The sequence below is a fragment of the Chlamydotis macqueenii genome, chromosome 2 (assembly GCF_036417535.1).
Source record: "Chlamydotis macqueenii isolate bChlMac1 chromosome 2, bChlMac1.mat, whole genome shotgun sequence".
NCBI lineage: Eukaryota > Metazoa > Chordata > Aves > Otidiformes > Otididae > Chlamydotis > Chlamydotis macqueenii.
The window spans coordinates 51,021,106-51,036,035 of record NC_141557.1 but is presented as its reverse complement, the minus strand read 5'-3'; the positions used below and the strand labels follow the sequence as shown (position 1 = coordinate 51,036,035).

The following is a 14,930-nucleotide window of genomic DNA, read 5'->3' as shown; positions in this document are numbered from 1 at the left end:
GGGTGCAGAGGGCTGTAGAAAGAATATTCTGCAAAAAAATAGGCAACAGAGTGTGTTGTATATGAATCTGTGATTTCTATTGCCTCTCAAATATTAAAAGCTTATGTTTGTAGTATAAGAGAATCTGACTGGAATCCTGCAGTGTATTTCCTCACCACTGTAAACACCTTTAAGGTTTACAAACACTCAAGCTTTGAACATGAAGTGTCAGGCAACTTGAACTAGACAGCACTGGAAACTCTGTCTATAATGACTGAAAATGGTTTTTCAGTAGAATTAGTCAACAAGCTCCTGTAAAAAGACTGACGCTGAGCTATTTTCTATTTTCAAAACAAGTTAGTTATTAACTAGAACCGATATGATGTTGGGAACTTTCACATTTAACCTAAGAAAATTTTTTTCCCCAAAAATATTGACCTATTTGCTTTCCTCCTGTAAGAGCATATCTGTCATTCAACTTTAATTCTGAGTTCCAAAACCAAGGGCAAGTTTCAACTATAAGCCAACTTGTATGTCCGATCCATTAACTGCCACTGTTTGTAAATAACTCTGAAATACCCAGCACTTCCAGGACTCATTGGCATGATTTTAGACTTGTGTAGTTTGGTTTTTGTTTTTAAAATTGCAATGATATTGAAAGATGTACTATTTGTGCCTTAAAATATAAACTGCCTTGCAAGCAGTTTCTTGCATCCATGTTTCTACGCTGAATTATGACATTATGTAAATGACTCCAAATTCAGATTCTTCAAATTAAATTATATAGCACAGTCATAATCAGTAGAAGTGAAGACTTGGCCCTCATGAAATCAAGTAACATTAACTCCCATTCATTTATCAGACTCAGGATATAATCGTAAAACTGATTTATAGACAGACCCGCACAGGATGAAACTCCCATCCAAGCAGATCTCTAGCTTGCTCTGCTGCAGCACAGGTGCCTTCAGGGATATTCGACGGAGAGGTATGGAACCCAAATAACCATCTTTCCTTTATCTCAGTCCTTTAAGATTACAGTTACTGTTGCACATATCTAGGGATGCTCTGTCTGATTCCATGAACTTTACTTCTACTCCCGTTACCAGAAGTAACACTCTACTCATATCCATGCACAGATGGTACGGCACATAAATTATACAGAGAAAGAGTAGCTGTAAAAAAATCTTCATTATGATTGTAACAGTATTGTATGAGGGGACACGACGACATCTCCCCCAGGTCTCTTCCAGATGGGTTTCCCCATGACAACACTGGCCTGCAGCAGCTGAAGAAATGGCACGTGAAATGATGTCCACTTTAAACAAGGAAAACACCTGAGCGAAAAAAAAATTTGTTTTGCAGCAGCAACTGTATTGCAGATTTTCCTACACCGCACTGAAGGTAGAAGTTTTGGATACCACAAAAAAACCTTTCCACGTTATGGTTATATAGGCACCGTACAGGTTTTTATATACACATCTTGTAAAGATTCATAAAGTTCTCTGAAAATCGTGAAAGACACCGAGGTTAATCGTTATTTTTTTTTATTAGCATTTTTGTTTGCACCTTCTGTCCCTCGGTCCGTGGAAAGGCGGGCGGGTGTCAGCCCTACGCTCCCCAGGGTCACGGGAAGGGGACAGGGCCCCCCGGCAACCCCCCGTGTTCGTGTTCACTCGCGGGGCTCCTGCTCTCCTCAAGGCAGGCAGCTGGCAGGCACCTTTCCCTTCGCCCCCACGCAGCGGGTACGCTCACAGAAACCCTTCGGGTGGGTGTTTTTCTTGTCGCGGCCGCGAGAAAAGCGACCGCACCCTGCCCCGGGACCCTCCCTCCGCCGCAAGCCCCCCGACCGAGCCGGTACCGCTCCGGGAGCGGCTGGGGGCGGGGGGCGGTACTCACCGGTGACACGGATGGACTCCAGCATGGCGCTCCGCCGGCCGGCGCCGCCGCTCTGCCCCGCTGCCTTCCCCCTGCGCGGCCGGGGGCGAGGCGGCTGGCTCCCGCCTCCTGGGCGGGGAGGCGCGGGGAGGCAGCAAGGCGCGGCGCGGGCTGTACCGGCCTCGACGACTCACGGAAGCCGGCCCGGCCCCGCCACGGCCGAGGGAACCCGCCTGGCCCCGGTCTGGCAGGCGGGAGCTGTGCCAGCGGAGCAGCCGCCCCGGCCTGCAAAACTACAAGTCCCGGCAGGCCCTGCGCCGCCCGGGCGCTGGCGTAGCCTGGGCGGGGGGGCGATCTGCATCATGGGAGCTGTAGTGCAGGGGACGGGACGGCCCTGCTGGTGTCCTGGGATGGGACCGGCACCCAAAAACGTCGCCGAGAGAAACCGCTGTATCACAGCGGCACAGATTGGCCTGGGGCGCCAGCAACAGCGACGGATTTGCAGGGTCTAGCAGGCATAATTTGCACTGAATCCAGCGGCCACGTTATAGCACATTGATAATTATCAACGATCATCAGTGCTGTAACTGATAATAATTGTTATGATTGACAATTATCTGCAGGGCCTAAGGCAGGCAGAGAAAGGGCTGCATGGGACAAGGGTGCTCAGCAAGGTATGTGCCACCCTGGGAAAGCATGATGGGGTCTCTTGCCCAAGAGAATGGAGGAATTGCATCAGTTTGGGGCAATAACTGATTTTAGTAATCAAGAAGGTTATCACACTTTGATAAACAACAAATAGACTTTCAAGCAGAAGACAGGCTTTATATTGCACCCTTCTGTTGCTTTACTTGTTGTACAATCTGTTGCTTTGCTTGCGAAACCTTTCACATTTTAATATGCCTATTGAACATCAAATAGCAACGAGTTATTCTACCTTAGCAACTACAGTTGTGTAATCAGCTAATGTAGGCATGCTGTAGGAAGATCTTGTACTCTTCCTGTAGACTTAAGGGCATTACTGAAGTCAGATTACACAAGAATACACTTTAGTGTGTTAATGTTTATACTTCTCTAAATGGTCAACACTTACAGAGAAAGCAATTTAATTGAAAGTGACTGAACAGCACAATAGTGCTCAACATATATTATGCGAATGTCATGATCTGCCAGGGAGAGGAGAGCTGGGAAGCTGTGCACTGCTTTGGCTGAATAAATAGCTTAAATGTCTGCCACCTTCCCCCTCATCAATAAATTCAAACCTGCAATGCACTGTACACGTTGGTTCTCTCTGCAATACCATCCTATAAGGTATGAGATCTGACTATATCATCATGTTGCAGGGATGGGAAGACCACAGATCACAGCTTGTTGATACTTCTGAGAACCCCTACCTGTGCCCTACCTGGGAACCCCGTTCTGTGTCCCACTTGGAAAATTTTTAGTGAACTTCATGAATCCTTCTTATAGACACCTGCATGTATGCAAGCATACAACTGAATAGTTGGACTAGCCCCACAGGACACTGATCAGGTAGTTCTATCCACTTTCATATCACACTTCACAGGTAATAATTTAAAGAAAAAGTTTAAAGCACATATTTTCATTTTATTTACTGCTGCCTCACACACAGTCAAAGACAGGCACTCTTAAGACCAGCTATGAAAAGACTGAGGTGTCATTTTTCTCAGCCTGTTAATGAAGAGCTAGTGCTGAAACACACTGTTACCTAGCTGACAAATTTGATGTCTCTTTTAACTTTAATTCTTTGAGGAACAGAGAGGATACATGTTCTCTCAACATGTCTAAATTTAACCTAAAATACCCTCTGAAGTACTTTGCTAACAGCGTAGTATCTGGAACCCACAGGCTTGTCTCCAAATCTCAAATTGCAGGAGCTGAATAAACACTTCTAAATTTAGAGAGACAAAGCTAACACTAATGGGTTAGAGTTTGCTTGTGATACATAGCAATTACAGGAAAAAAAAAAAAACAAAACAGTGAATCGGTTCAAGCACTGCAAATAATCAGCACAGCAGATGAAGAAATGCTACAACATAAACTCAATACCATTTTACCATAGCTCCCCAATAGTTTTGCTGTGCAGACCCTAAGTTCTCCTCTCAGAGATGATACTTTATAAATGCTTGGAAGCAATAGCAATTAAATTGGTAACTCCAGCTTTTGGTGTGTACTTTTCACACCTTCCCCTCTCCTTGCTCCTTCCGGTGAGTGCCTTCTCTCCGTGTTTCCCATCTCCTGCCTATTTCTCCTTGGTGTCTGAGAGTCCTTCTTCAAGAAGCACTTGGGCATTCAGTCACCCCTGAAACTGCTGCCTCCGCTTTTTTTTTTTTTTTTTTTTATTTCTTTCTTTTTCCACTAGCCTTTTTTCTTTGCAGGACGGCTTGAAGGTTTTGTTAGGTCATGCTAGCTCCTGGCTCTAGCAAGAGGATACCAAGGGCAGCAGCAGAAGGCACAGAGGAGGGATGCTAAAAGGCCACCTGCCCCTGTTTTCTACTTTGGCTCTGAGCAAGCTTTGTCACATTCGTTGATTAAAAGCACAATGTGGAAAGCTGTGTCAAGAAAAACCTTACTAAGTATCTCAATATGACAATAATGCTATGTATATATATATTTAATGTACCTCTAGCAGTTCTGACCTCAAAGGTGTCTTAGCTTGCAAGTCTGTCCAGACAGACAATGGGAAAAAGACAAGCTACTCTGTAATGAAAAAATTCCTGGAGGCTATCAGTGCAGCTGGCATGGATTGCATTGTAGCACGGTGAGGGGACATAGGGACAAATGGCAAGGTTTAAATGAGCTACACTGTGGAATACAGCTTAAATAATATAGTTCCACAATACAGATAGATCTATATTTTGGTATCATGTATCCATTGTCAGGAGACAGAATTAAAGCTGACATGCATCTTGTATTTCAGCTTCAACATAACATTACTTCCAGAGGGTAATTTCAGATGAACCTGGTCATGCCTTCAGAGATAATTTCATATTCACCCAGTCAAAAATACTGCAAGATTATCTATATAGGAGTATTAGCATCAATAAGCTCTGCAACATGTACAGTCTGAAAGAGCAGTGATACATTTTATTGATCTCCACATCTGTCACAAGCTAACACTGCAAAATTCAAACACACACGCACGCATATATAAGTGTATATATGCATTTGGATTTTAAATATGCATATATATGTATATATATACACACAGTTGTTTTAATGTTGGTTTTATTTGGTTCCTCCCACATATTCACACCAACATCTTTCTTCTGCTTCTCTGTGCAGACAAGGAAGAATCTCTGAGGAACTAGGAAAGCTGAGAACAAGAGTCCTCAACTGACTGTGCATAATTTGGCAGAGCTTCAGGGCCACCAGAGTGGCAAAGTTAGCCTTCCCTCCCTGACTTAATGACTCTTAGCTGGCTGACTATCTTCTGACCAAACAATTTCATTGACCAGGTGACTCCAACTGACCATTCTTCCAGACATATTCTTTCTGGAAACCTCTTCTGAAATGTCTAAAATTGCCGTCTGATTCCAGCTGGGTCCTACACTTCCAGTACATAGCAAAAGCAGCAAATGCTTACGGGAGCTGCTTAGTCATAGTTTTATTCAATGGGACTGCTATTTTAAGAAGCCTTGAAGAGCACAACTTGATACAACTCCAGTATTCAGATTGATTTATCCACTGAATTTGTTCCCACTTTATGCTAAGGCGGCTCAATACTGTAAACCCAGCCCAAAAAGGGGAAACAAAATGCAAGCAAACCTTGCAGTAAAGTTCAGAGAAGTGAAAGCAATGTAAGACCCTCATGATGCAAACCTAAAAAAGTAGCTGACTGTTGTCCGTTACCATATGGGAAATAAAAAATCAGAGATATCTAGGAAAAATTTTTTTTACAATGAGGATGGTGGAACACTGCAATAGGTTGCCCAGAAAGGTGGTAGATGTCTTATCCCTGGAAACATTCAAGGCCAGGCTGGACGGAGCTCTGAGCAACCTGATCTGGTTGGAGATGTCCCTGCTCCTTGCAGGGAGGCTGGACTAGATGACTTTTAAAGTTCTCTTCCAACCCTAACCATTCAATGATTGTACACCCAGAAATGCACTTACACCTACTAAGAAGAAAGAGGCTGCCTTCCTGTGGCAGAGAATTGGGTTATAGGAATACATCAGTCAGTCAAGCATGCACCTGCCTACAGTATGGACTGATGGACCAATACACCCCTCTTGACCTTTCCTTCTCTAACCATCTGCCCGCTTCTGCAGCAAGGCCTTGTCACTGCAGGGGTCCCTCTGAGAAAGGAAGGACATTGCCTTTGGCAGTGACGCGCAGGACTGGCAGGCAGCCCAAATGTGGGCTGCCTGCCGAACCGCAAACACCTGCAGATGAGCCGCAGATACCTTGCTGTGGCAACACAAATAGCAGGTCAGGCAGCACAGGGCTAATGACAATCTGTCCCTGAATAATAAGAATTTTTCAAATGTTTGTACTTTGTCTTTGGGCCTTTGAAGTCTGCCAACTCTTTTGTGGTGCTGGGATAATTTCAGTTGAAAAGCAAATGTTTTCATAGTAATGCATTGCCCTTTTTGACTGATCAGGTGAGGATTTCACATGCTTCTTAACCAACCTGTAAAAAGCACAATGTTCTTCTCCCCATTGCCATTTTTTTCCTTATCCCTTCCTCTTCCACATCACCTACCTGATCCCCTACCTTTTGTTGGCCCAGATGGTAAAACAGACTTAGAAAACAAACGGGATATCCAAGAAACACAAACCAGTGCCTTAGCAGCATTTTACAAGACACAACTTGTGCAGTAATAGATATGACTACATTGTGCTTTGGAAAAAGAGGCCTCACCTACATGCTGGGGCCAGTTCTCTCCTCACCTGGAGCACCAGCACTGGGATCAGGGGACCTCAGTGGGCCAGCAGCTGGGGAAAGAAAAATGATCTGCTTCTTCATCAAAGCATTTCATTTCATGAGACCTCCACATCCTCTCGCTTAGGACAGGATCTGTAGAGCAGAAGGGGCTTTGCCTGGCCTGGAGAAGGTGGTCTTCTGGTAAGTCCCATTTTCAAGGAGAAGCACTGGATGCAAAGAGGGGCAGAACCCAAGGTGTAAGCCCACTCTCTTCTTCCATTTTTCAAGTACATGCCTGGCACTGCTATCTAGCTTTACCTTGCAGGTTCTTGCATAGTTTGTGGGGTTACATGGGGCTATAAAACAGCTGGAGCTATTTTATTTACTCCCTGGTGAAGAACCCCTTTCAAGTCGTACCAGTGACAAATTCAGTTGATGGAAATAGTGTTCAGGCTTGGAAGAAGCATAAGCCAAGACAGCGTTCTTTTTAAACTTTATTCCCCTCCATCTCATGTCTGGTTTTGGAGATTCCCTGGGTACCACTGTATTGTGATGTCACTGGAGTCACAGAGTGGGAGCTCCAAGGTCCCTGCGTGGGGGACAGTGTGGGGCACACAACATCTTGCCTTCTTATAGATATGCTGAGTTCAAAAGAGATTTTTAGATTAGACTTATAAGAAGACAAACTGCCCATACCAAGCCACTTGCAAACCGTTTTCAGGGAGCAGCAGCTCTCTTCATGGCCTACGACCTCTACCATCTTGATGTGGGCTCTGAGTCCAGGCACCCAAAACCCCTGGAGATGTGGAGAGATGCGTTCAGGGTTCTGACAATCCTCACTACCACTGGCAGGATCAGGGAAGAATTATTTAAAATAACCTCTTGGCCATTTCCATTCCCTTTGCCTTCTTTTGTGTTTTATTGCAAGGTGAGGCAACCCTTCCATCGCATCACACCCAGACATACAGTGAGACTATATTTGTACTATAGACTGCTACTTTGTGTTTTACTCCATCAGTTGTTTCTGTCCCTCTCATTAACAAGGACGCATTATGTCATTTTCATATTCCTTTAGTGGATCTAATTTTCATGTCATAAAAGTTTTTTAAGCAAAAGCAGACTGAAATATTAGGGATATTTACTCATCTCTAACATGGCCTCAGTGTAATTATATACAGTTTCTACTGAAGTTTCTACTGAAGCAGTTTCTACTGAAGCTGAGATGACTGAGATGACTGTCCCTCAAAGGTAGGTGTGTGGGAAATATAACCACTGTTATGTTTTAATTGTGTTTGTTCAAATTTCAGTAGAATTCCTCCCTCTAACGCCAGCTGCTTCTTATTTCAGACATGCATTTTTTTCACAAATATTGAAAAAGATACTTCCAAAGCAAAACAGTAAGCAGCCTAAATCCTGTCTAAGTAGCACACTCTAGTGTAAACACACTACCATAGCAGAAAAGATTTCATGTTACTGCACAGATTTTTTTTTTCAGAGGAAGAATATGGAAAGTGAAGAGAAAAAATAAGTCATGAACTCATGTAAAACTCATTTCATGTCCTTAGGTCCTTCCTTGTTTAGCTAAGCACATAGGTTATGCTTAACTTGGAGCATCTACTTTAGTTTTTAAAACTTTAAGGTAATTTTGTAGGTACCATTCCTGGGCTTCCTTATGGATCACTTACAATGTATTTTATGTGTGTCATATAGTTTCATTTATTTCTTTAAAATATGACAATAAGATGGCAAGAATGAGATTAGAAAATTATCACCTGTTGAGCTTACAGCATACTGAGTTTTCAAAAAAAAAAGGAACTAGAACTGATAGAACACTTTTTTTTTTTTGGTAAAACATGATTTTTTCAACAAGAATCTCCTAATTTTTCCATCTTTCAGAAAATTATTTCAATAATACAAACCGTGATACTATTTGGTTGGTGAAATTGCTGATGTGATTATATAATTATTCTATTTGCATTAAGCTACAGATTTGTGTCCTCAGCTACTGCAAAGTAACATCATGGTCTACATTAACATAATGGCACTTAATTACTCTCAGGCCCTTTGCTTCATTTCAGAATTCTTATGTCAGCAAATGGTTAAGCTGTACAGTATGGATAAAGGAAGAAAAGCAGGTATTTTATAACTGAGACGCAAGAGAAGGAAGTCTAATTGCCCTCCTCTCGTGTAAATCAGTCAGGAGAGCTAAATGAAAGGTCCTGAGAAACCTTCTGTGATTTAGTGATACAAATGCAATATTATGCTAAGAAAATTGTGAACACAATAAATCTTTTCAGAGTACATGACAGGCAAATGTTTCTTAACTCCCACAGCCTTGTAAAAATGCAGAGTTCAACGACCCAGAGATTTTTTCTGAAACTGAGTCCACTTGACAACTGTCTCTTGTTGTTAATGAAATACGAGTTTTGTCTCATTCCTTGTTTCACTATTTTTCCATTTTAATATTTTTTTCTCTTCTGTCTTTTCATCCTGTTTTCTTTGTTATCTTCCCTTGCTATTTGCCATTCTCCACTCTTCTCCATTTTTTATTCTTTCTCCCCATAATGTTTTTGCTTTTCCCTCCAGCTTCAATTTCTGTGTGATTTTCCCCATTTCTCCTCACATGAGACGGTGTATATATAACTCTGTCAACAGTTAACACTAATCCATCAATGTCATGATATGGTAATTTAGTGTAGAATATAAATGACGGTGTGCTTTTCCACCCTTTAATACAAATGGTGTCTTCAGCGAGCCAGCGTTTGCTTGAGAACCTCCCATATTTTGCAAACAACAAGTGAGGGAACAAATGAAATCCACACTATTTGAAATTCATTCTGTACATTCTGAAAATGTAGTATATTTTCCTCCCAGCAAATGTCCAGTTTAAAGGATTTTCCCCCCAAATACGCTTACCAAGGCGGATTAATAAATGAAGCCTTTTGGTACTATACAGCACAGTCGCAGCGGAAAGTTAGACTGTAATGGCTGTGGGGTCTCACATTCTTTTAGTCTGTTAGAGCTGGTTATCAATTTCCTACTCAGGCTACCAGAAGAGAGACTTGTGCTCTGAGCACTGCTAATTTAAATCCATGTCACGCATTGGGTTGCATACTCACGAAACTTGTCTTATTCCTGACATAAATATATTCCTTTACTGGATCATGTCAGCCTGAGTTGCCTCTTGTGATTATCACAGGAGCTGACAAAAGCAGTGTAATCACCTTTGCCTTGCCACAGAGAACAGGTGCTAAATGCTGCCCATCAAAATGTTTCTGATTATATAATATGTGCAATAGAAAATACAGATTAATTCAAACTGCTGTTGTTTTGCTATACTATGGACCAGGCCTACTATTCATTGTTTGGGGGTGAAATTGCCTTTTCCCAGGCTAAGTCTCTGGCATGCTAGGATGGATATTCAAGAGGTTCTGAGGGCACAATTTGGTCTTCATTTCAGAATCACTGAGGAAAAGATGAATATTATATTCTTACTGCTCTTCTGTAGTGCAGGACTCTTTTATACAACGGTCCTGGTGTGATGCTTGTAAAGAGGGGAATCTCTTACAGCCTGGCTTCACCTCAGGCACCGAGGCATGGAGACTCAGGCCAGTAACCGTATGTCCTCCAGGACCCAGAGGGCAAAAAGCTGGTGAGGCAGCGGGTTAGGGGAGAGGGATGTCTGTGCTGGTGGCACAGTCCTCAAGAAGATCTGCAAGGGCTGTCTCCTTGCCTCTTCGCCAAGGTTAAACTCTTTTGTCTGAAGTCACTAGGAAGAATTAATTCTAACAGGATGATAGTCCAGAAGTAGCGATGCACAACTGTGTGGACTATACATTTGATTCTCCTCTATCTAGCATCCTATACAATCATATATATCAGTGTGAAATCAGTATCAGAATCATGGGAGCTCTCCAACTCATTGGTGGAAGAGTGAATTTTCTGGTAGAAAATGCCTTTTGTAGGTAAATCTAAACTACAAGGAATAGTACAATGTACTGTATTATAATGCCCTGTATTGGCATGCAGTAGATTGAAACCTGCTTGCAAGGGCAAGACAGGTAAGCATCAACTTTCACTTTGAATTATTTATCTGTGAATAAAAGGAAATTACAAGTTGCAAAATACTATTTTTCTCTAAATAACAGTCTTACTTAGATTTTTCTGTGAAACAAAGGAAGCTCATCTTTCCTCTGGAATCAGAATCGTGACCTTCACTTCTCAGCAGAAAGGAAGAGAGGAACCATCCTCTTACAGAAGGAAGCTATACCAAGCTATACATTGGACAGTACTGGGATCAGCATTTTTGCTTTCAATATTTTAAATTTATGATTGTATTGGTACTGTAAGGAAGCCAGAGCTACAAAAACTTTGGCTAGAGCTCTCCCTATTAGTTAAAAAGTGCTCCATTCTTATTAAAGTGCTAATGCAAACTTCTATAATCTTCTGAAAATGAAAATACAACCCTGAAAACAGTCAGTATGCTTTAAAATTTTTTGAAGGAAAACTTGGGAAAGTAAAAATGCTTTTCTTGCCATGTTAAAAAGCAAATTAATGGCTTCTGTGCCCATGCTCTCAATTCCCATGAAAACTGCAAGCCAGCAAAAACTGTTCCAGAGTGCTTTGGGTTGTGTTATTTATTGTTACAGAAGGGATTACTTTTCATTAGCTGACCCCTGGCAAGAAGAAATCTTAAACCATATCACATGGAGTGAGGAGACACTGAAGGGTGTGATTCATAATTTTTGAATGCAAAAGGCTGGCATAAAATATAACGCTGTTCAGCAGACAGAGACGGCTCATTGTTCTGCTGGTTTCAACATGGCATTCCTTTCTTTCCCTCTCTTTTCCTTTATGCCTTCAGATTGTGAAACACCAGTTGATTTTTTCCTTAAGTTGCAAATAGTTTTATTAAATTATTAAGAAAAAATAACCCTGACTGGAAATTCCATTGCCACGGGCTGCAACCCCCACCATTATGCAGACAACGGATCTCGTAGCCATTTTATAGCACCATTCCTGAAAAAGATTGACTTTCTTTGACTCTTTGGAGTGATAAAAGGATAAAATATATTTACTATCCATTTCTCTTCTGGAAGACTGATGTAACCCCTTAAGATGAGAAACTAGGTGTCGTAGTTCAGCCCTGATCGGGACCAGACTACGCAGTCTCTCCCTCTCGCTCCCCCCACCCTCCAAGAGAATAGGGGGAGATGATATAAGGAAAACGGCTCGAGGTTTGAGACAAGGACGGGGAGAAATCCTTAAAGTTACCATCATGGGCAAAACAGACTCGACTTGGGGAAAACTATTCATTTATTTCTAAAACTAGCAGGAGAATGAGACAGGGAACAAGATAACCTCCCCCACCCCTCCCTCTTCCCGGGCTTAACATTATCTCTACTACCCTCTCCCTCCCCGAGCCGCACAGGGGGGAAGAGGGAATGGGGGTCACAGTCAGTTTATCACACATTGTTTTACGCCACTGCGTCATCGGCGGGGGAAGAACAACTTGCATTCCTCCTCTGCTCCATCGTGAGGTCCCTCCCACGGGCCACAGTCCTTCGTGAAACTGCTCTGGTGTGAGTCATCTCTTCCACGGGGTGCAGTCCCTCCAGAACAGCTGGCCCAGCAGGCCCTCCACGGGCCACAGCCTCCTTCAGGCCTCCACCTGCTCTGGTGTGGGATCCTCCTCGGGCTGCAGGTGAATCTCTGCCCCTCCGTGGACCTCCATGGGCTGCAGGGGGACAACCTGCTCCACCATGGTCGTCACCACAGGCAGCAGGGGAATCTTGGCCAAGAGCCGCATTACTCCTTCCCCTCCTTCTTCACTGACCTTGGTGTCTGCAGCCGTTCCTCACAACAGGCTGGCAGACGCCTCTCAGGATCCTTTTTACATCTCATTCACTTCTCATCTCCTCTCCACTTCTTGCAGCCAGGCCGGGCCGAGTTGGGCCCAGTCGGCTGCCCGGCGGGAGGCCAGAGGGTGAGGCCTGCAAGGCCCACAAGGCTCGCACCTCCCCCTCTCTGCCCCCGCTCAGCTGCTTCACATCTTCTTCTCTGTTTTTTTCCTGTTTTCCCCTTCTTAAATACGTTATCGCAGAGGCGTTATCACGGGACATTCTGCTACCAATTGGCTCAGCCTTGGCCAGCAGCAGGTCCGCCCTAGGCCTGGCCGAGTCCACTGAACAAAGGGGAGCAACTTCTATCAGTTTCCTACAGAAGCTACCACCTTAGCCCCCTCCCCCTCACTAAACAAAACCAGAACACTAGGTATCCTATTTATTTCTAGTAGGTCCCCATTGAGTCTGGATCAAAATGATGAAGAAATTATTGTCTCTGTAGAGACTAAAAGGAAAGGACATTTGTCACATGCATGTCTCATTGATGCTTTAAGGAACCTCAATTTCATTTTCCAGAATATACTTTATAGAAATATTTTTACAAGAAATTTATTTTACAGAATAAAGCATTATTATTTCCCTCTCTTTTAATATTAAATAGCAGATGACATTATTTTGTATGCTAACAGTGCAGTGAACACCATTGTGGTTGGCCCCCAGGCCGAGCATCACGCACTATGCCCTATCATTTGAAAGATGACAGCAATGGATGGAGCCACATTTGGAAATGCAATGACAACAGCTGGAGCTGCATTGTATAAATCTCACAGATCCACATGTAAAGCAGAAAGTATGTTTAAATTGCAATAATTCTGTGATATTTAAAGGGCTGGAATTGCGCAGGACTATTTTTTTCCTTTGGGAAGGCAGGAGAAAGAAAAGACTTAATGGTAATTCTCTCTTTTTATTTTCTGATTACTACTTTGAGCTCCATATTGGCTATTTTGTCTTCTCATATTTGCCTGCATTGATTCTCTACTGCTCCATTACAGGAATGTTTCTGTTATTTCCCAGTGATAGCTATACCTAATTTCTCTTGAAGGAAATAAAGCCTGTCCTTTCTTATCACTGTACAGGCTGGTTCATAAAATTATGAATGAGTCTCATCTTGTAAGTCCCAAATTTCAGCCTGGTGTGCAAGCAAGTTCTGATGCTCCAACCCACATTTATCTGAGAATGGTGCAGTGACATTTTTTTTGGCCAGCATGTCTAATCTTCAAGATTTCTTCAGGAAAGGATTATTTGATATTGTATTTTTAGATTCTGCTGCACGCTGATGCCATGCTGTTTGCAAGGCATTGGAAAGATTTTCTAATGAGGGATGATTAGAAGACTGTGGTTTGTTTAGCAAGGCAAAGCAAAGGTTGGAAGAAGAAATGACTGCTGCCTATAAATGATCCAAGAGGCAAGAAGCGCAGCAGTAGGGAAGAAGGGCATTCATGCAAGGTAATGAACACCATTTACATACGAGCAAAAAGGTATGAAGGGGTGCCAATATGTATGGACAGACCAGAAATTTGACAGGGTTTAGTCATGTGGGCAGTCAGGCCTATAGCAGCCTCCCAAGGGGAACAGCAGAGACAAAACGAGCTGTATTTGCAATTGCGATCAACACGTTCATGAGAAGGGAGTTTGAGATGGTGCCTGAATAGCAAGGACTGGATCTGCGCACCCAAGCGGTCTCTGCCAATTTGGTGTCCCTAACACTTACACATTATGAAAAGTCTACCAGTGAAATGGAAAAGGGGACAGTGGGAGAACTAGTGGGTGAGGTTTGAGACCATGAGCTGTAATATAAGGAGAAACGTAAAAGCCATGAGAAGGAGCTGCAACTTTTACAACTGCACTGGGATAAATGTCCTCTCCATTCACACGGGAACATTAAAATCACGTTTTCCTGTCAATGCTAGCTGAAGAATTGAAGCTTCAAATGAAAAAGGCTCAGAGGACACTCCTGAGCAGCTGCAGCAAGACGTGGAGTCAACCAGGCAGTATGGCTCTACTTGCCTATAAAGGATGTAAAATTCTCAGTTTTCTTTAAAAAAACTCCACAGTTTGCGCCCAGCTGGGCTGGCAATGAGGAGGAGGAGGAGGAGGAGGAGGAAGGGAAGGTGACAGGGCCGCCATGACTGGATCCACTCCCTCCACGCGGCACACGGAAACCCTGGGCGGCACGACCACAGGCAGGGATCAGACCCAGAGCTCGGGGATCCGACACCCGCACTCAGGCCTGCTCCAGCAACCGGGAAAGAGAACGCCAGCCCGGACAAGACCCCTGCAAACATTC

The 14,930-nt window shown here is 43.3% G+C and overlaps 1 protein-coding gene across 1 annotated transcript in view; it reads right to left on the bottom strand.

The window, feature by feature from the left end:
- The window catches only part of MATCAP2 (microtubule associated tyrosine carboxypeptidase 2), a 30,368-nt gene extending 28,306 nt beyond the window's left edge, over window positions 1-2,062 (bottom strand). Inside the window, exon 1 of the mRNA XM_086742960.1 lies at window positions 1,876-2,062. Coding sequence (XP_086599086.1) covers window positions 1,876-1,900 — 25 coding nt within the window. The 5' untranslated portion in view covers window positions 1,901-2,062. The remainder of the gene's footprint in view (window positions 1-1,875) is intronic.
- Between the last annotated feature and the right edge of the window lie 12,868 nt (window positions 2,063-14,930).